Source organism: Lepidochelys olivacea (assembly GCF_965140295.1).
Source record: "Lepidochelys olivacea isolate rLepOli2 genome assembly, chromosome: 26".
In the NCBI taxonomy this organism is placed as follows: Eukaryota; Metazoa; Chordata; order Testudines; family Cheloniidae; genus Lepidochelys; species Lepidochelys olivacea.
The window spans coordinates 5,438,659-5,459,860 of record NC_140436.1 but is presented as its reverse complement, the minus strand read 5'-3'; the positions used below and the strand labels follow the sequence as shown (position 1 = coordinate 5,459,860).

Here is a 21,202-nt window from a genome sequence, read left to right as displayed (position 1 = left end):
GTTAGCTTTCTCACCCCAAACTCCCATTCAGCTGCAGAAAGCACAGGGCCTTCCAGCTGCCTTAGCAGTTCCACAGGGGAGGGCTAGAGAGAGACTGAGCATGCCCCAGCCAGTGCCTGTGATCCGTGTGCTGCTGCTAGGCCATGAGTTTCTCTGCCATTGCAGGGGGATGCTTCCTCCTTTTCCATTGTACACCAGAGCTGGGCAAAGCAATTGGTTCAGTTCACTGCCACCTCTGACAAACTGTTTCAGGTTGAACCAAAAATTAAGTTTTTTTTTGATGAAATTGAAAAGTTGGAAATAAAGCCAATGGGGGGGGCTGGATGAAACATTTTTATTTTTGAGCATTTGTCATTTTTAATTAAATTAATGGAAATTTTGAAAATGAAAAGTTGTTTCAAATTAAAATGTTTTAAAATTCCCCCAAACTTTGAAAGGTTTTTCAACTGAAACAATTGGGTGAAATCAACACATTCACTGAATCCTGCATTTTTTTTTTTCCCCCCAACAAAAAAAAGTCCTGCTTGAAAGATTTTGCCCAGCTCTCCTCCAGAGGGTCATTCCTGGGCAGGCGAATGCATTTCTCCTCCTCCGGTGCTGTTCTTGAGTCCCTTCTAGTGGTGTTTACTGTGAAATTTCTGAGCAAGTAGCTTCACTGACCCAGAGTTTTGTGCCTGATGCCAATATTCATATTAAGCCTGAAAGCTAAACAACGTGTTGAGAATGCTAGGGAAGGCGAATGAGCATCAGAGGACTCTGGAATGGATAACTGGGTAGGATGGCTGCTTTTCAAAGGGAAATCACTGTGATTGGGAGCTGCTGGCTCAGTCAGCACCCTTGAAAACCAGGTCACAGAGGTAGGTGTCTGCATATGAAGGTAGGTTCCCTGTTTCCAAAAATCTCAGTTGCTGTGTTCCAGATGCAACTCCAATTGGACTCCATTCCCAAGTTGAGAGGGAAATGGGCTGCTATGTAAAGTATGCAGGCCGAGGCACCCAGCGATGTGTGGGTGTCCAGTCTGAGCCATGTTAGAGGGGCCTGATTGGCCCTTCAAGGGGTGTGGGTGCCCCAAGTCACTGGTCCACTCTGCAAATCTTAGCTATAGGCCCTTTCAGGTTGGAATCTGCCCTGCTCTTTAATACATGTATCTCTCATTAAAATCAGGCCAAGCCCCACCTATACTCAGTATAGGGTCTGCGTGTGCTACTGCCACCCGATTCTGCACTCTAACCTTGCGCCAGGGATTCACATTCTCCCCTGCGCCCCCCCCCCCCTTTTTTTTTTTACAGCAGTTGTTTAAACCTGTCTTGCCCAAAGCAGGGAGGCTGCTTTGGGGGTCAGTCAGCAACAACAAAATGTGTAGTGGCAGTATCCCCCCTATGTACCACAAAAGAGTGCGTCTGCCCCGTGCTTACATGTGTTTGTATTTCAGCCCTGCTACAGGCCAGGAAGCGTTTTAATGTAAGGACCGTAATACGCTTCCACAGGTGGGTAAGTACTAGCACTGTTTTACAGAGAGGGAAATGGAGGACAGAGGCAGAGCTGTGAATAGAAGCCAGCTAGCTCGTTAAAAAGATATGGTGCAGCTGGAAAAGAATGTTCTGTAATTGTGCTAGGAGAGGTTTGTAAAGGGAAAAGGAGCCCAATGATTCAAGTTTATCAAGACATCACTTTATTGCCACAGGAAGAGTTAAGTTACTTGTACATATGTACAGACAAACGGCACACATTTTACGGTTGGTTGTGTTACACACCATACGTTTAAAAGTGCATAGTTCTGAAAAGGTGGTACTGTAACATTTGCCAGTTCATTGTACCCACTTACCACATGCAGCTGCCATAAATATAACACCAAAACCCAGATTTACCAAGCAGCCAGCTCTACACACCTTTGTGCATGGTTGATAAGAGGCAAAACAAGACAAAAAGCCCCTCTGTAGATAATTCTTATAGCATATTTGGCTGTACTGCATCACTTAATGTCTTTGAAGGCCAATGATCTCCTGATTTTCTAGGACAAACAGCTTTTTCTGTTCGGCTCTATCAGGCAAGGAACTGTCTTCCTCAATAACATTAAATAGTGCCCCTAAGCAGCCATCCTGCACTTAATACCAATGTCAAGAACCCAGTTGGGGTGAGATTTGCCAGGCTTACAAGCTGCCCCGACAACATGTTATTAATCAGATGTATTATGGTAGTGCCTAGGGATCAACCAAGAGTGGGGCCCCATTGTACTAGGCACTGCCCAAATACAGTAATTTGTATCTACTCTGGTTGGCTGACAGCTCTAGTTACCAGAGACCTTTTGCTGCATTGTAATGAAGTGTTTGTTACATTCCAAAGTGCACAAAGGGAGATGCTGGATTCTGCAGGGTGTGTGAATATCTATCAATAGAGACACAGCCCTGTTAAATGGCATAGTATTGCTGGTATAAAAAGACTATTGCTAACTTCATTCCCATAGCACGTTACAAATTCATCCTTGCTACCCAGGAAAGCAGTGGGCGAGATCCTCAGCTGGTGTAGGTCTATGAAGCCTGACATCAGGTAAGAATCTGGCCCATTATAGGGAAACACCGGGGAAATGTGAGAACTCAGCTGATGCTGGGCTCCAGCCCTCTTGGCTTCTCAAGGGGCTGTTCTCCAGGATCTGTGAGGGAAGCCTCCTGCTCTCTAGAGGTAGGTCTGAGTTTCCTTTCACAACGGGGCAGGTTGCTTTGCAAAGCTTTGCTTCACTTTCAGTCCTGCTGAACTAAAGCAAAGCGCCTTCCCACCTCCAGGAAGACAGGGCAGAGCTGCACCTGTCTGAGGGCTGCTGTCCCATTTTCTGATCAGCCAGAGCTGAGGCGCTGTAAGCGTGATGGAACGCAGCGCTGCCTCCAAAGGTTTGCTGAGGACAAGGAGCAACCTGTCATGTCTCGGCTGCCTGGCAGACCCACAGTGGCTCTTGTCAGACCATATGGAAAGCATCAACTGGAGCCAGTTCAAAGTCAGAATGAACTTTTCCTCCAGGGCCCCTGTCGCTATCGAGCAAGAGCATCAGACTAAATGAAAGCTTGTTTAACAGAAAACCCCCTGACAGCAGCGCATAGGGCCCAGTGGGACTCGTCTGTCACACAGCCACATCAGTCACTTCTTTATCCCTCTCTTACAGCTGGGGTTGGGAACATGCTTTTTACCCCAAAACAACCCAGCATCCCTTTTGGACTGCAGGGGAAGAGGGAAGGTCTGGGAGCGAGGCTGGCCACTCACCCAGCAAGGTGTTGTAAGTGCCATGGCTGGAGTCTGACTGCAGGCTTCCAGGTCCAGCAAAGCACCAGCTGGAGACATTGCACTTTGATTAAAGGCCTGAAGAAGAGTCTTATGATCACCCTGCTAGGAAAGCTGGGGTTGGCTCCCTTGTCTGTCCCTGTGTTCATTACATGGAGGAGGCTGGATGGATTCCACCTGGGAATCTACCCTTCCAGAAACAAGGCCAGTAGGCCTCTGTAGTGGGGTGATTTAGCACCCACTTTTGCAATGTGCTGGACCCTTCCTTCACCTACAGTTACCAAGAAGTCTATTCTGGGCCCACTGCCAGGACACCAGAAGGGTGCACTCCTACTGTAATGGGCCCTATGTAGATCTCTGTTCCACAGGGCTTTAGACACTGCCCTGATCTCTTTCCCTCGTGCTAGCCCTAGGCACTTGGAAGAGGAGCTATAAAAATCTTGCAGCATGGATTGTGGGTGCTGATCACTCTGATCCTAAGAGGCAAAAGATAGAAATGGTGGAGGGCTCTCAATGCACCTAGTCGTGCTTTCCCAGTTGAACACTGAGCATGTTCTTTCCACCAATGACTTGAGCAAACCATTGGTTTTGGAAGGTAGGAAGCAGAGTCCCTTTCCCCCAGAAAGAGAAGCGTCAAACCTGAGTGAGATGTTGAGGCTGTCTCGAGGAGTCGCCCTCTGTTGTGATGCTGCAGAGTCCTGGTTCCTTGCTGCTCTGTGGAGAGGGGCTGGTTGATAGTTTGAGTGTGGTCAGCTGTGTGCAGGGGGGAGTCAGATGTTCTCTGGAGGCCAGTGATACAGGAAGGTCTCTGCTAAGGCGGATGGGGAGTGGTGCTACCTTCCCTCGAGCCATGGAGCACTAATCTCCCCCTTCCAGCAGTGCCTGCTGGCATTGCACTTGGATCTTCTCTCCAGGAAGCAGGTGAGGAGAGCCGGAGGCTAGGCTCATGCAGGGCCCTCGGGGGGGAACTTCACAAAGGCAATAGCTGCCAGTTCCTTACAAAACTCCTCCAGCACCACCACTCCCTGGAAGAGGGTCATGTGATCCATCCTACAAGGGAACCAAAGCAAATGCTGAGTGCTCTGCACAGGTGGGAGAAGCTAGCTCCCTTGCCTGGAGAGCAGAATGTTCCACCACCCCATGCAGAAGGGGAAGGGTGGGAGCCAGTGCCCCAGCCCATCTCATGTCTATCCCAGAAAGCTTAGCACAAGCACAGGGTAGGAGTGTTACCAAAAAACCCTGAGACTGCTCGTACTTAGTTCCCTGCCAACCAAATGTATCAAGCACACTGGAGTGGGGCCCTGTGCTGAGACGAGGGGAGTTTCCTTGGCATTAGAGGGCTATCATATCCCTGAGGCTTAATGTCTGCTAAGACAGATTACGCTGCAGGGCACCAGTTGATGGTACCCCAAGACAAATACAAGCACTTACTGCTCTTCAGGGACCAGCCCCATTAACTGTCTCCGGACCAGCAGCAGCTTGGCTGAGAACTGAGACACCCGCTGGATTCTCTGCATCAGATCTCCAATCACCTAAGGAGGAGGTGAGAATTAGCTCCCTGCAGGTGGAGAGGTGCCCCCACAGCTCTGGGTTCAGAGCATTCCATACATACATCCTTTCCCTGAGTCCAGGACTCTACTCTAGACCCACTCAGCCTACAGGTGTTGGCAGCTTCACGCAAGGGTGAGGGGCTTATTTTTGCAGTTATCTCCCTCCCCCCACGTTCCACACTAACATCTACATGAACCTCTATGCCCCATCAAGGACTTGGCATGGGGAGAAGTTACCCTGATGAGTACAGAGAAGAGTGTCCTGCAGCCAGGAGCGAGGTTCAGGTAGGGGTCCAGGAGGTATTCATGGAGGTGTGGGTGCGGGAAGAGGGCCAGGCGGGACAGCACTGATGTCATTTGTAGGTTCAGTCCGTAGGGCTGCAGAACATAGACAAAATATGAGATCGCTCCCTTGAAGGACCTTCCCAGAGGCAGTGGTTCTCAAACTTTTGTATTGGTGACCTCTTTCCCACAGCAAGCCTATGAGTGTGACCTCCCCCCCCCCATAAATTAAAACCATTTTTTTATATGTTTAACACTATTATAAATGCTGGAGGTGAAGCAGGGTTTGGGGTGGAGGCTGCCAGCTGGCAACCTCATGTCTCCCTCATTCATTTAGAAATAGGAAAATAAGAGCCTGAAACTACCTTCCAGTGAGGCAGATCTCTGGTATTACAGGAGCACCCACAAACCCTAATCAGGATCAGGGCCTACTCCAAAGAGCTTACAGTCTAATTTGATGGTGACCGGTGCTCCTGGGGGCAGCTATCTGCTTTTGCAGGTCACCGGCAGGGTCACAGAAGTCACAGGAACCAAGGTCTACAAAGCTGAACACATCTCTCCCTGCTGAGGCTCAGCTTCAATTCAATAGTTGCATTTCCCCATCGACTTGGCCGAAGCCTGGGGGGCGGAAATGGGGAGGATCAAGGATCGCAGTCCTGTGTTGTGGTCACTAGCTGATACCTTTGTATCCTACAGAATGGCTAGATGCTCACTGGTTACCCCACAGAGGAAGCCCTGCCTCCAGCAGAGTACAGCAGAGAGTGCTGGCACTCCAGCTCCTAGCGAGGACAGGCTAGGACTAAGATTTCCTGGGCTCAAAACAAGGCTGCAGTTTTCACTTTACCTGATCCAGGATCCGTGTCATACGGTCAAACAGCACCTTCAGGAAGTGGCCCTCATAAAATGCTGCTTGTGGGTCACAGGGCTCCAGAGGTTTTGGTGCCTGAGGCCAGTGCCATGAGGATATGTTAGCGGAGCATTCCTGAAACTGACACAAGCAGCATGAAGAAGGACAAAGTGCTCTCTGAAATTCTGAGCAGACTTCAAATGTGTTCTTAACTCTAAAACTAGGCAGACACAGGTGCTCTGGCAATAGAGCTGGGACTGTTAAAGATCAAAGGCATTATATCTCCACTTAGAATGGGACAGGGAATCCCAGGCTGAGAGGGAAAAGAAAGACTTTGAAACCCTACTGGCCACCCTGTCTGAGCAGTGTGTATGCCAGGTCGAGGGCAAAGTGAGTGCTGTGTGTGGCAGGTAGAATAGTCCTGATGGGGGGTGGGAGCAGCAGAGAATTTAGCGGGCACGGGGCCCCCATCAATGACCTACCAGCCTTAAGGCATCGTGCACATAGGTGTCATATCCTGCCTCCTCCAGGTAGGAGGTGGTCTTTGCTTCATCAGGAACAAGGCCCAGGAAGCTGAAAGAGAGAAGCCAACAGGAGCTGGTACTCAATGCAAATCTCTCCCTAGGCTGATGTTGCCCAGGCCTGGGGCGGGGCAAGTGCAGCAGATGCAGAATGTGCCTGGCCTACTAGGACTGATATCCCAGCTCCTAATGTGGTCTCCCCAATAAGGCACTCAGCCTGTGCCTTACAGCAGGCACCAGCAAACCCCGTGTTACTGCTGGTCCTGAAGCTACCCAGCCGCAGGCTAGGTAAGATGTTCCGAGCTTTCTAGAAGGGCTGGATAGCCAATGCCTATTAGCTTTAGGCTAGTGAAAGCTCTGGGGCTGGTCTCCTGGTAACAATGTACCAGAAAAACACTGTCCCTAGATGGGATGCCCAACAACGAGCATGTGTGGGGTCTTCCTTTGCAGTTCAAAGTAATAGCCCAATTTATGTGAGCCAGAGGGTTGGATGGGGCCCGTCATGGCTACCAATATGGGAAAGGGTCTAGCTTGTTATGGAAGGCTTCTGGGTAGGGCAGGATGCAAGCTGACCAAAACTCAGGGAGTTGGGTTTTTCAGAAGTTTGGGTATTTTTGAACTTGCTTTCATTCCAAACAGCAAAATAAGGTGTTCCTGAAATTAACTACCAGACCTCCCAGCCCAGGCATGTTCCCTGGAGCAGGGAGCCTACCAGTCCACAGAGCCCTTGCTGGAGCAGGGGCTCCCAGAGCTGCTGTGGAATTGCACTGAGTTCTTCTCTACCTTGCCCTTCATGCATCTGGGTTCCCCAAAGCCACGAGCTAGCCTGTGGAGGGGAGGCAAAGAGACAAATATGTGCTGGACAATCATTCGTGATTCTTAGCTCACGCAGCCCTACCTGAGAACAATTTCATTCACGTCTGTCTTCTCATTAGGCCTGGCAGGCCCCCGGGGGGAGGATGGCATTGGCTTTTTACATGTCCGGAAGCCTATACCTGGAAATTCGTCAGTGAAATAGGGATCTTCCTCCAGCTCCCTGCAAGGCCAGGAACAGGCGTTACATTGCAGCCCCAGCTTGTGCCCATCTGGTTCTGCGCTTCCCACTTCTGTCCACTTACAGTGTGTCCTCGCAATGGTCCTGCTCATGGGTGCTCCGCTCCTCCTGCCCTGGCTGGCTGCGCAGGATGTAGCTCCGCTCCTCCAGGTTTCTCAGCACAAGGCTGTACACAATGTGCTCATGGGGTTTCCGGAGCAGCTCCTCAAACAGCCTCAGGGTAGCGAGGCTGATCTACAGGGACAGAACCAGGGGTCAGTTGTGGGATCGTTCTTTAAAACTCCCCTGAAAAGCATTCACCACTAAAACGTAGCCACCACTACCATTCTATCCCAGCACGGCCATCTCAGATCATAATCCCTTCCAGGGTTGATACATGGAGTTCCCATGCAGTTAGCTGTGGGAGGGTCTTTCAGAGGAGACCTTAAAAACAAGGGATCCTGTCTGCTGGGTGAGGACATTAAAGATTTCATAGCATGGCTGACAGGAGTTTGCCCCAGCATTCTACTGTTGTACAGCATGCAATGTGCAGGGGCGCTGCACCCCAGAGGTGGCTGCATTCCACGGGTGCAGTAAATCCAGAGTGTTTGAAGTGGTTTGGGATCTTTCTAGATGAGAGATACTGATATTAATATCAGTTATTAATATCCGAAAGCCATCACACAGCAACACTGCCTGACTGCTCAGGGCCAAGAGTGAAAAATCCTGTATCTGACAAACTGCCTGGGGAATTTAAGGAGACCGAATACAATAACCTGGCCTGGAACTAAGGCAGAACACCTCAACTACTTCCCAGGTGCCACAGCATCACTAATGATCTCAAGGGAGCAGGGCCTTAGGTCTGGACATGGTCCCCCCTTGAAATTCCAAGAGGGAGTTTAGCTAATGAGAGCCAAGTCTGGGGTCCCACAGGAAAGGGAAAAGGAGGGGAGGGGGAGAACCATGGGAGGCTGCGGGTGGCAGCTCTGCATGCAGACACAGCCTCACCTCATCAGACAGGTGGTTGCAGTGCTCTATCAGCTGAAAGCGTAGGAGGTGCTGCTGTGCAGAGTCAGTGATGGCTTCTGGCTGCCTCTCTGTGCCCAGCAGGAATGTCACCAGTTCCCGGAGCAGGGCAGGAGCACTAATCTGCCTCACCATGGCTGTCAGCATTGCAGTAGAGGTGAGGATGCCAAGTTCAGACCTGTCAAATAATGGCAGAGGGAAAGTAATTACTGCTGCTTATCTCCATGCAGCTGCTCGGAGCACACATGCAGCACAGTGAACTGTGCGCTCTAAAGAGAACATCTCCACCCAAGAACCTCTAGGGACTTTACAAATAAAGCTCTATACCCTGCCCCGTGGTGGGCCAGTAGCACTGTCCCCACTGATGGATGGGGAGACCGAGGCATGAAGACAGGAAATGACAGAGCTGGGAACAGAACCCAGGACTCCGCGCTTTGCTCAGACCTAAGATGTCACTGCCTCTGGGACACTAAGAGCAATGTGAAAATAATGCAGAGTGATATCTGGAAAGCCACCTACTCCAGCTCACAAGGAGAAAGTCTCTCTTTAGAAATATGCATGGGCAACTGCAGCAGATGGAGGGCATATGAAGAGGTCAAGGAAATATCAAAGCCAGAGGCTAGACTGGGCAGTTCAAGTGTAATGAGTGTATGCAGGGACAGAAAAGAGTCCAAAATAATACCGAAGGCCTGGAAATGCAGAGCCAAGTGTGAAACTCCATCTTGTCAGGGGCCAGCTCTGCTCCTGCCTGTGGAGGACCCTGAGCAGCGCACCAGCTCTATGAGCTGGAGGAGAAGGCTTAGAACCAACCACTGGCCTCAGCACTTCCCTCTCTTAGCGTGGACAAAATAAGGCACATCGCTTCAAATGACAGCTAAAGGCATTAGAAAACCGTGCCAAAAACACTCCCTGCGACAGAGGAGATCTGATTCTTCCCTAAATCCATTTTATTTTACACCCGCACGCTCAGATGTTCCTGGCTTTCCCTCTATTGAACTTTCTCTGCTTCCCAGACTCAAATTCCCCAGCTTGCAGACAAGGTTAGAATCCCGCCAGTGGAATGTTCCATTATGCCGGCAGGCGTTTGGCTTTTACACTAAAGTGTAAGAAGAGGATTTTTTTTTTTAAAAGACAGACTAACTTCCACAAAAGTTTGAAAGGGATGCACATGGCTGGGGAGCTGCCTCCTCGCGGGAGTGCTATGCACCCCTCTGATCTACCACACCTGCCATCCCAGGATCACAAAGAACTTTTCCAATGGGAATTATTTAAGCCTCACAAGCCAGAATGCAGCATGAACTCCATTCTACAGATGGGGAAACTGAGGCACCAAAGCAGTGACTCGTTTAACACCAGCTGCTGCCATAGCCAGAAACCGAACCCAGAGGTCCAGACTCCCCAATCCCTACTTTCACCACAAGACTAACCCACTTCCCTCCCCCTCATGCCTGGTGTGGGTGCCAGACCAGCTCAGCCTCACACCATGGACATCCCCCCAAACCCAGTTTACACAGGAAGCTGGTGAACAGCCAGTTGGCCCCTCAGCCTGTGTGACACATGTACTCACATCTGCAAGAGCTGTGGCTGCAGAATCCCCTGGAAGAGCTTTTCACCAATGGCCTCTGTTACAGCATCTGCAACTACCTGATGGTCACAAATTAAGAGTCAGTAATGAGCTACCAGTTGCCTGATATTCCCACGACTCCCCTAGTTCCTTCCTGCATGACAAGAGCAGAGACTCGGGGGGTGGGATATCTCACTGGTTTGAGCATTGGCCTGCTAAACCCAGGGTTGTGAGTTCAATCCTTGAGGGGGCCATTTAGGGATCTGGGGCAAAAATTGGGGATTGGTCCTGCTTTGAGCAGGGGGTTGGACTAGATGACCTCCTGAGGTCCCTTCCAATCCTGATATTCTATGAATCTATGACTCTGCTGCTCCTTAAAGTTTCTCTCAGCGTGGTGGGGACTGACATACATGGGGAGCGACTGCCACGTCACTCCTTGGTCAGGGCTGACACATGCCGTGTGGTTCTTGCACACACAGAGACTCTGGAGCCAAGTGACCCAGGCACTCCTATTAAAGGAAAGCATTTCCTGGTAGCTAGAAGATGGAGACAGAACATGCTGGGGTCTTCTTAAATGGGTTCAACCACAAACCACTAGACTGGGGTCATGCAGGAAGGCTCCCACTTTTTAACATGTCCCCATATGGACAAAATAATCCTGTTGTGACCTTAGCAAATACATGTTGTTATCTTGCAGCTGTGTGTGGCAATGATGCATCACGGTGATTTTCACAATATCACACAAGGGTTGCAATGTCATCGTACTCTGATGCAGTTTCACAGAGATCTTCAGCTGTGTGGCAAGCTGGACTCTCAGACAGGCCTGATGAAATTGAGGCTGTCCTAACATTTAAGAACACGTGGCAAACCCAAAATCCAAGCCACAAAAGCCAGGATGTAATAGTCCAGGAGCCACTGAAGTTGGTGGATCTCAAAAAGGCACCATAGGTTGTCTTCTCCAAGGAGAATTTTAGCCATAAGTCAAGACAAGACACAGTTTGGTTCCCAAAGGCCCATCTACCATCACATCCATGGCTCATAAGTCCATTAGTAGTGGCCTAATGAGGCTGTCTACCAAATACAGGAAGAAAACAGGTGGCCTGGCCTGAGTTCTAGTAGAGATATGAGTGAGGCTGCCTTATGCTGCAGCAGTCTAACTCCACTGCCAGCAGCTCATCTGGTAAAGGGCACAAAATGTTTAGCTGTAGGTGGGACAAGTGTAACTCAGCCAGTTTCCAATCCACTCTTGTAAATCAGTGGCTCTTTGGAGGTGCCTAAAACTGCATCTAAGGTTGGGCTAAGACTTCCAGTTAGGATTCCTTAAATATCAGGCTTCCCACATATGTAAATGTGTATTTGTCTCTTGAGAGAGAGAGACTTGCACCCTCTGGGGCAGAGGAGATGGGAATGCTCGTCTAAGACAATAAGCAATGGGGAGGAGTCACTTATTTCTTACCGGGTGGGCCTCTCTCATGAGGTGATCACAGTAATCTAACCAGCTAAAGAAAGCATCCAGGCTCCCCTTTCCTGGGAAGGAGGCCTCATCGGCAGAGTTATTCTGCAACCTGCAAAGAGATCAAAGGGGGTGAAGGACATTGTAGGAATCAACTCCAAAGCATCATCCAAGGGCTACAGTATGTTGGGGGGGGGAGGGAGGCCTCCTCTCTGGAGTGACAGCAGTAAAGGAAGCTGCTGGTTCTCTCAACATCCTCACTTGGCCCATACAGCATAGAACACCAGAGATGGAAAACACCCGAGAGAGCAACAAGGCCAGCAGCTCTCATCTGGGGTCATGACTCACCAGGGGTGGTGGTGGTGATCACCCTGCTCTTCCCATATTGCTAAGTGGGAAGGGGGTCCCTGTAGGGAAGAGGTGGAGGACCTCTGCTAGACTGTACCCCGAGCCAGGGCAGACACCACACTGTCGCTATTCTCCAAGAACTTACCCAGCTTGAGCCATCCCATAGTCCCCCTTGGAGATGATACCACAGCCTAGCAAGCCTCACTATGTACCCATCCTGCGAGGTGCTCAATCCTGCCAAGGTCCAGGGGAGCTTGGGTGCAGCCCCTGCAGAACAGATCTCACTCGTCTTCTCTGGGCCCAATACTTCCAGGGAGAAGCCCAGGAGTGAAAGCTGGTAGGGTCATTCCCTTGTGGTGAGGCTGGGAATGGATTTACCCCAGGCTCTCATTATCTTCCTACAGACCCATCAACGTCCTACCTCCAGCTGACTCTCTCTAGGGAGAGGATATCTGCAGGATCGGCTGAAGTAGGGACGGCACTGTACAGGTCACAGAGGTGATCAGTCACCAGACAGCACAGGGCGCTGTTCTGTACCAGGTACGTGGCAGCTGCCTGCTGAGCGACACTCATGAGAAGCAGCAGGTTTTCCTGAGCTTTTAGTGCAATCCTGCTCTTCTGCCAGAGCGAGAGAGAGAAAGAGAGAGAGAGGGGTCACCCCAGCAGCAACCCCGTCTATTCCCCTCCCCAGCTCACGGGTGAACGGAACACCAAGGTTGACGCCCCACTGACAGGCAGGATCATTCCCTACTCGCTGCCTGGCACCCCTCTGCTGTCCCCTGCCCCATTTCGGTACCTGGCTCTTGCACAAGTTGATTAAGGAAGTGATCAGATTGTTTTCCTTTCTCAGAGGGGAGGAGCTGGAGACAGAATTCTTTGGTTTTCCTGCCAGGCTAGCGCAGGGTGCATCACCCACAGAGCTCTCTCTGTCTGGCTCAGGAGATGCAGTCAGGGCCCCGTTGGTAGCCAAGCTCTCATCCTGGCTGCTGCCAGCATCTCCCTGTGGGCTCCCAGTTAGAAGATTCTTGCCCTTGAGAAGAAAGAAACAGGAGAGAGAGAGCAGTTAGCACCATTGCAATAGTGCTTCCAGCATTGACACAAATGGGACTGATCCCAGGTACAGACAGCGAATACTAAGAAAGCTAGATAGGTGCAATATGTACCCGAACATACCTAGATATGTATATACTGCAAAAACACCTAGAAATGCTCAGCTAAGCAGATACTAAAACAACACAGCACGTTTTAACGGAGGATCTCAAAACCCTTTGCAAACATTAATCTTCACAACTCCCTGATGTGCTGTAGGGAAGTAAATATTATCCCCATTTCACAGATGGGGGAGCTCAGAGAGGTGAAGAGATATGTTTAAGGTCACACAGCAGGTCAGGGGTGGTGCTAAGGAGAGAGTCCAGGAATCCCAGATCCTAGTCCTCCGCTCTAAACTGCCTGATCAATGACTCTGGAAAATGAAGCCTTTAGTCACAGAACAGGTACAGCAGTGACAAAGCAAGCTTCACACATCCCATCAAGCCATCTGGGAGAGATGCATCCCCCTTCTCCGCCCCCTGCACCAGGGAAAGGGGTGCCGAGCCTCCATGTCCCCTGGTCTCTTTGTTAAGACTACCAATCAAGGGGCCAATTAGTGGCAACCACAATGGCTATTTTCGTGGCAGGAACATCAGCTCACTGGGAACTGGACTGAGATTGACTCGCTTCACCCAGGGCCCCCCAAACAGCTGTCAAATGGAAACAATCCAGGTCACCACCAGCACTGGATTAGACATTTTTCCTAATTTTAAAGAAGCCAGCAAGATTTCAGCTGTGGAGCTCAGCATCATCACTGGGCATGCAGCACCGGGGCAATGTCCGTGATATATGGAGGTGAGATTTGTCTGCGTGCTACCCTGTGGAAATCCCATTATTCAGACAATCGTGCAATCATTCCCTAGCAGGTCAGCCCATTGGTCCCTGAAGCCTGCCTCCAGCAGTGGCCAATACCTTGCTGTAAGGAAGAAATGGCATGCAGGTGCCAATGAGGGCTTCTTACCTCCAGAATGTACGTGAGCAGAGCAGGATCCTGCTTGATCTTTGCACACAGAACAGCAGCAAACTGTACTTCTTCCTTCTCACTAGCAGAGCCTAGCGCATCACTGCCGAACTGAAGGAGCTTCTGTGGAAGGACACAGGGCTTGGTCAGCCTTCACAGTAATAAAAGAGGGGGTAGAACTGAGCTTAAACAGTGCTGAAAGGGGTTTGCTGGCATTGGGGATGGGCATTCTTCCCTCCTCACTAGAGGCTGTTGGGCACACTCCCCAGGAATATGTGCCCATATCAGTCATACAGACACTGATATACAAAAGAGCAGGCAATAGCCCACATTGTGGCAAAGTAATATTAAAGCAAAGTATTCATCATTGCCCTGAACCCTGTATAGTGATTTACACCACTATCAATTGGGTATCAGAATGGTCATATTTTATACCCACTCTGCACTGGTGTACATTGCACCAGGTGCATGCACTGGGGAACTGAGCCCTCCATGGGGTTTACGTTAACATCATTGCTCATCAGAAACGTAGGCCATCAGACCACTAAGTGAGGGAAGGTAGGACGAGCGCTGCAAGGCGCACACTTTACATTGCCTGCAGTAAGACAGCTCAGAAAGCAGCTATGACAAGCCAAAGAGAAAGCAGAAGCCACGCTCACCTGAACAGGTCTATGCACATTCAGATAGTGCAACAGTGGATGCTGCACCTGTCCCAGGACTCTGCTGAAGAAGAGGAACACCTGCTGCCTCATGCCTGGAGGATACTGAGAGCAAGGAGAGAGAGAGAGAAGTAAATTGTCAGTTAAGTAACATTCCCCTTCAGTGCCACAGGAAACATGATACAAAGTGTCTGAGCCAATCCTTATGCCACAGATAGATAGCGAATGCATGGAACATGACAGAGGTAAGAGCTGCAAACATCTAGCCATACGCACCCTATATACTGCAGCTAATGCAGAAGACTAAAACTCCACAAGGGTATTCAAGTTTACATGGGCAGGGAAATTCCAAGAACAGAGGGTTTTGAAACTCTTGGAGAACAAGATTTAGTTTATTATTGATTTTATCTCTTTTCTATTATCAGATAATCTGGTACAGCTACACTGTCCCTGCTTCTGGCAACCATGAAGCTCACGAAAGCTTATGCTCTAATAAATTGGTTAGTCTCTAAGGTGCCACAAGTCCTCCTTTTCTTTTCATGAAGAAAGTGTGAGAGAAACAAACTGGAGTCCAGCTGAACTGTGAGAAAATTAAAGGGAATCCTCTGGGATAACGTTAAGACAAACACTTAGGTTTTATTTACAAATAGGTTTTCCCAAAGGCAGTGTGAATACACGTTTTCACAACCCAAATGTAAGCAAAAACTGGTTTGGTTTAGGAAGTAAATATTTCCCTTCAGCACTGGTAAAAACCATTTGAGCACTGAAAAACAGACTAGAAACGGCAGTGAAAATGACCAGACTTAGATCACTATCCCAGCTCAGCTCAATGCATAAAAATACCCTAAATAATGCTTTGCCCTTCCAATGTACATTTTAAGGCTCTCATAGTGTTTCACAAACATTATTAATTGATTTATATTGCTTAATGAACTTCACTTGAATAAATTAAGCTTCTCAGCTGCCCTATGGTGAAAAAAATCAATTAGATTATTTTTTCATTTTCAAAAGGTTTGTTGTTATTCATCAGTCCTACAACATGATGAAATGGAAAAAACAAGCAAGAATGAATCATCGTAGAGATAAAGGGTAGACAGTACTGAGTGTAACTGATTTTTATAAACAAAGCTGTAGCTCACGAAAGCTTATGCTCAAATAAATTGGTTAGTCTCTAAGGTGCCACAAGTCCTCCTTTTCTTTTTGAGAATACAGACTAACACAGCTGCTACTCTGAAACCTGACAATAAAGACTAATATTTCCAGTTACTGTTTCCTTGTTTTCGTGTTTGGAAAAAAAAAAAAAAAAAGATCATTCATAGCACAATAAGCCAAGTTATTATGAGTAACACAGGCTAGTATGGTTATAATTTTTAGCTTTTGATATTTACTCTGATAAAGCCCTTTTAAAAACACTTCTTTCCTGCAAATCAAAGGATTGATCCTGCAACCCTCAGTCATGGAGCACAAGACTACTCACCTGAGTAAACACTGCTCACATCAGCAAAGGTTGTAGCATACGGAGAAAATTTTCAAAAAGTGCCTAAGTGGTTTAGGAGCCCAAGTCCCATTTCCAAAAGTGAAGCAGGTGCTTAGGGAGCCTACGGGTATGTCTACACAACAAGTGCTGCAGCTACGTCACTGTCACGCTTAGTGCAGACACTTGCTACAATGCCAGAAACACAGAAGTAAATCCAACCCCGCGAGAGGCAGTAGCTAGGTGATCAGAAAAATTCTTCAGCCTAATGGTGTCTTACCGAAGTCTTTGAAGGCTGTGAATTTTTCACACCACTAAGCGATGTCGCAAGGTTGACTTAAGTTTTAGATGCAGACCAAGCCTTGGGTTAGATCTTCACTAGAATCACTGCAGCTTAGCCGCAGTAACACTTCAGTGTGGACACTGACTACAGCAATGAGAGTCATTCTCCCATCGCTGTAGTTAATTCACCTCCCCAAAAAGCAGTGGCTAGGTCAATAGAAAAATTCTTCCATCAACCTAGTGCTGTCCACTCTGGGGGTTAACTACATCACTCAAGGGTGTGGATTTTTCACACCCCTGAGCAACGTTGCTAGGTCAACCTAACTTTTTAGTGAAGACCTGGCCTTAGTCTCACTGAAAGTCAATGGGATTTAGGCTCCTAAGGTGCTGTCTAGTCTAGAATTTGAAAGGCGTTATCTAACGTATATTAACTGTGTAGTGCAGACAAGGCCATGTTCCTAACAGGCTGCTTACACCTTCCAAATCCTAGTCTAGCCTAAGTGGCTTCTGACACTGGGACTTCAGACTCCTAAATCACAGATATGCTTTGAAAAATTTTACCCTGGTCTCAGTTCCTTAAAATTATACCTCTTTGCTGTGAACAAGTCAGACTTTATAGTCACTGAAATCAACTAAAAACACAGTTCCACCACTAGGGCAATGAGTGGTGTTTGTCTTGGGCTTGTGCATGGCTGACCGGGGGAGGAACACAGTGTACACACCTCTGCTTTTCCCAGAGTGCTGAGGGTCTCCAAGATTTTGTGCTGCAGCAGGTATTCCAAACAAGGCCCTGTCTCCCCGGCTGGATGCTGCTTCTCCTCATACACCAGGATGTCCAGCATCTGTTTCAGGCGCCAGGGGATATCGGTCTCCTTGACTGGGGTGTTTTCATCTAAAGAGAAGGCATATACAAATCCCAATCAAAACAGGCTACATGCTTGGTAAAACAGGCATTAAGGCTTTAGCTCCATTTGACTATCAAACTTACACAGGCCCTTCCAACCCAAAGCATCTTCACATACACTCCCCCTCCCGTAACTCTGAGATGGAATGTGGCAGCTCTTTTAATAGTGCACAGCATATCCTGAAACTGACATGGCTACAACAACACAGCAATGCTATAATAGTTTGGGACAGGAAGTGAATAGCAAGCATATCCAACAGAAGCTGGTCAGAATGTAATTACCTACAAAGCAATTTAGTCAAGACCCTGGAGCCAACACCCTTACACTTGTAAAAGCATCATGGGATTATTAAATCCACAAGCGGCCAGGACTTCAGTTTTACGTCTCAGCTATAAACCAGCACTTCTGTGCTGGGGAACTGGTTTGTTACTGCGTCAGTGTGAAGTTGTGAGTTCAGGGATATGCCCAAACAGATCAGTTTGCAGGACTAGGGCCATAGCTCAAAAGAGCTGATGAGATCAGAGCCTGGAGCAGCACAGTCACAGGCCTTACACTAACCAAGACCCAAATGAAACATAAAGACTAAGAAAAAAATCCGGTAAAGCTAACGCTTTACTCATAATTCCTACTGCAGGCATCAGGTCCCGGGGCACTGTTCCACACCACACAGGAGTGCCCTTTTTAGAAAGATTTTCTCTACATTCTAAGACACACTGGAAGACTCCAAAATGGTGAATTTAAAACCTTCCCCTCCCTGTAACAGAAGAACAAGTGGGTGTTTTCTTTTCGGGGACTGGTAGAATCCAGAGGAAGTTAACAAAAGCAAATTTTTAAAAAATCCTCATGCCTCTCAATTGGAGATCTTTTGTAAACTAAGTTTGAACTTTGGGGAAACGTTAATAGGTATAAATCCATACACACACCAAAAAACCCAAAACAATTAATTTCATCCCAGACCTATGTATTTAAAAAAAAAAAAAATCTGAAAATTCTATTTTGCAGAGGTGACTTTAAAACATATCCTCCCAGCCCCTCCCCTTTGGCTTCCAAGCTGTAATTTTCACTTTGATATTGATCTCTGCAGCACCCCAAGCAATTAGGACGCTGGTTTAAAAATTATTATCCCTAGAATAGAGCCCTTGATGGACAAGCCAAGAACAAAGGTCAACATTTCTCAGACTTGGGAGTCTAAGGTTAAGCTCATAAATCCATATTTAGGTATTTAAATAAAGTTAGGGGCCTAAGGCCTTCTCAACACACCACAACTGTACCAGAATAACCATGCCTCTAAGCGTACAGCAGTACAACTCCCTCTAGTGTGGATGCAGTTACACTAGTATGGACTAAGCTATACTGGGATAAGCACTTTATGCCAGTGTACCTGTATGCGCTGTTAGGGCTGCAGCAGTGTAGAATATCAGTTACAAAAAAAACCTAGTACAAAATCTCTGTGTAGATCAGACCCAATTTAATATCAAGTATAAGAAACGTTGGCCATAGCATTTAGTGCAGGAGCAGTCCAGCCATTTTCAAAATGTTGGGAGAGCATCTCTGAGCAACAGAGACTGATTATTGTAAGGCTCTGGCCCAGAGTATCAGATATCTACAAATACCCAGGGACGCGACCTCACAGCCCTCATGGTGGGAAGAAGCAATACCTGTGTGCCATATATAGAACAGCGGGTAGACATTTTAAGGTTGCAGGCAACATTTCTCCTGATAGGGTTTTTATGGGCTATTCAGCAGGCCTTTCATTATCACTCACTGGAACGTCCTGCACTGACCCCAGGAAGAGGATGATGGAGACATTAACATTTTGCTCTACTCTTGGGCCAAGGCTCTCAAAGCATTTTGTACATGTTAATGAATTAACCCCAACGAACACCCAGCTCCTTGCCCATGTATATCTCATTGTCTCCCCTTTACAGCGAGGGAAACTGAGGCAACACAGAGTTAAAAGGATTTCTCCAAACTCTCACAGTGCATCAACTTGGAGAGCTGAGAAGACAACCCCCAAGTCCTAACTTGCAAACTCCCCGCCCTAAAAGTGAGGCAACGCTCCTTCCCAGAGCTGGGAATAGAACCCAGGAGCCCGGACTCCCAGCCTCGCCCACCACCTACCTGTGGTCTCTAGGTAGTAGTGAGTGAGCCCTTTCCAGTGCTCGGTGAATGCCTCCAGCAGGTCAATGCTGGGCTCCTGCTGCAGAGAGGAGGGTGCGGGCGTCAGCAAATCGGGAGAGCCCTTTGTTCATATCTACCCACGGGCCCGGGTCACAGGAGAGTCTCCCTACTTCAGACCCTCCCCCCATCCTCTTAGCATCCTGCTCCCTGGGAACCCGCGTCCCAAAAGACATGGGGGTCAGGAGAGGAGACCCCAAAGCAATGTGCCATAGGGCCCCTCTCCCGACCCTGAACCCCATATCCCCTGGGACATCCTTGCCCCAAGCCCCCAGTTCCCCCCCTCCCCAGAGCACCAATCTCCTGAACCCAATAGCATCTTGGGGCCCAACCAGGGTACCCTGTAGGATGCCCCCAGCCCTAGTTCCCTGTGGCCTCATCTCCTGACACCCAATGACACCCTTGGGGGCCCAACTCAGATCCTATTTCTAGGTTCTTGGGTGACCCCCGAGTCCCCTTGGCTGCCCCATCTCAGGACCACAGTGACACCTGGGGGGGTCGATCCTGGGTGCCCCCCCCAAGTACCTTGGCCCCGGGAGTTGCCCTCCAGCCCCAATTCTCTAGGCTCCCCCCATCGCCTGACCCTCAACGACACCTGGGGGATCAATCCCGGGCACCCCCCAACCCTGACCCCAGGAGGCGCCAGCTCCCTGGGAGCCCTCCCCCCATCTCCTGACCCTGACACCTTGGGGGGGGTCAATTCCAGGCGCCCCCCAACCCTGACCCCAGGAGGTGGCCCCCACAGCCCCCTGGGAGCCCCCCCCATCTCCTGACACCTGGGGGGGTCAATCCTGGGTGTCCCCCAACCCTGACCCCAGGAGGCGGCCACCCCCAGCTCCCTGGGAGCCCCCCCATCTCCTGACACCTGGGGGGGTCAATCCTGGGTGTCCCCCAACCCTGACCCCAGGAGATGGCCCCCCCAGGCCCTCCCATCTCCTGACACCTGGGGGGGGGTCAATCCTGGATGTCCCCCAACTCTGACCCTAGGAGGCGGCCCCCCCCAGCTCCCTGGGAGCCCCCATCTCCTGACACCTGGGGGGGGTCAATCCTGGGTGTCCCCCAACCCTGACCCCAGGAGGCGGCCCCCCCCAGCTCCCTGGGAGCCCCCCCATCTCCTGGCACCTGGGGGGGGTCAATCCTGGGTGTCCCCCAACCCTGACCCCAGGAGGCGGCCCCCCCCAGCTCCCTGGGAGCCCCCCCATCTCCTGACCCCAACCGAACCCCACTCCCCGCCGCGCTAGCCGCAGCGCGCCCGGCCCGGCCCCCACCGTCTCCACCGCCCGCTGCAGGAAGGCGCCCAGGCGGCTGAACATGGCGGCGCCTGCCCGGCCCGCCGGGGGATCCCGGCCCGAGCAGGCGGAAGCGCGGACCCGGCGGCCTGTGCGGGGCGGGGCGGGGCGAGGCGAGAGGCCTCCCGGCCCTGCGAGCGGGGCGGGGGGCGGGGCAGGCGCAAAACGGTGGGGGCTGGGGATCAGGGGGTGGGGATCAGGAGGGTATGGGGGAGCTGGGGGAGGGGTCGCGGGGTATGGGGGAGCAGGGGGCTATGGGGGAGCTTGGGAAAGGGGTCAGGAGGGCATGGAGGATCTGGGGGAGGGGTCGCTGGGTATGGGGCAGCTGGGGGCTATGGGGGAGCTGGGGGTGGGGTTGTGGGGTATGGGGGAGCAGGGGGCTATGGGGGAGCTTGGGAAAGGGGTCAGGAGGGCATGGAGGATCTGGGGGAGGGGCAGCTGGGGGAGCTGGGGGTGGGGTTGTGGGGTATG

The 21,202-nt window shown here is 50.1% G+C and overlaps 1 protein-coding gene across 2 annotated transcripts; it reads right to left on the bottom strand.

Moving 5' to 3' along the window:
* Window positions 1-1,649: 1,649 nt before the first annotated feature.
* FHIP2B (FHF complex subunit HOOK interacting protein 2B) lies at window positions 1,650-20,831 on the bottom strand. Of its 2 annotated transcripts, none has more exons than XM_084615118.1 (17): window positions 20,711-20,831; window positions 19,386-19,464; window positions 17,082-17,251; window positions 14,604-14,708; window positions 13,945-14,067; window positions 12,691-12,924; window positions 12,316-12,512; window positions 11,550-11,658; window positions 10,097-10,173; window positions 8,512-8,707; window positions 7,589-7,758; window positions 7,369-7,506; window positions 6,432-6,522; window positions 5,947-6,090; window positions 5,058-5,198; window positions 4,702-4,802; window positions 1,650-4,320 (listed from the first exon to the last, which is right to left on the bottom strand). In XM_084615118.1, the coding sequence occupies exons 1-17, from the start codon at window positions 20,753-20,755 to the stop codon at window positions 4,215-4,217; spliced, it is 2,226 nt and encodes a 741-aa protein (XP_084471244.1). In that variant the 5' UTR covers window positions 20,756-20,831; the 3' UTR covers window positions 1,650-4,214. The 2 variants fall into 2 exon arrangements, with proteins under 2 accessions (XP_084471244.1, XP_084471245.1); XM_084615119.1 differs by having other exon boundaries at window positions 19,386-19,461; window positions 20,711-20,821.
* Window positions 20,832-21,202: the final 371 nt, after the last annotated feature.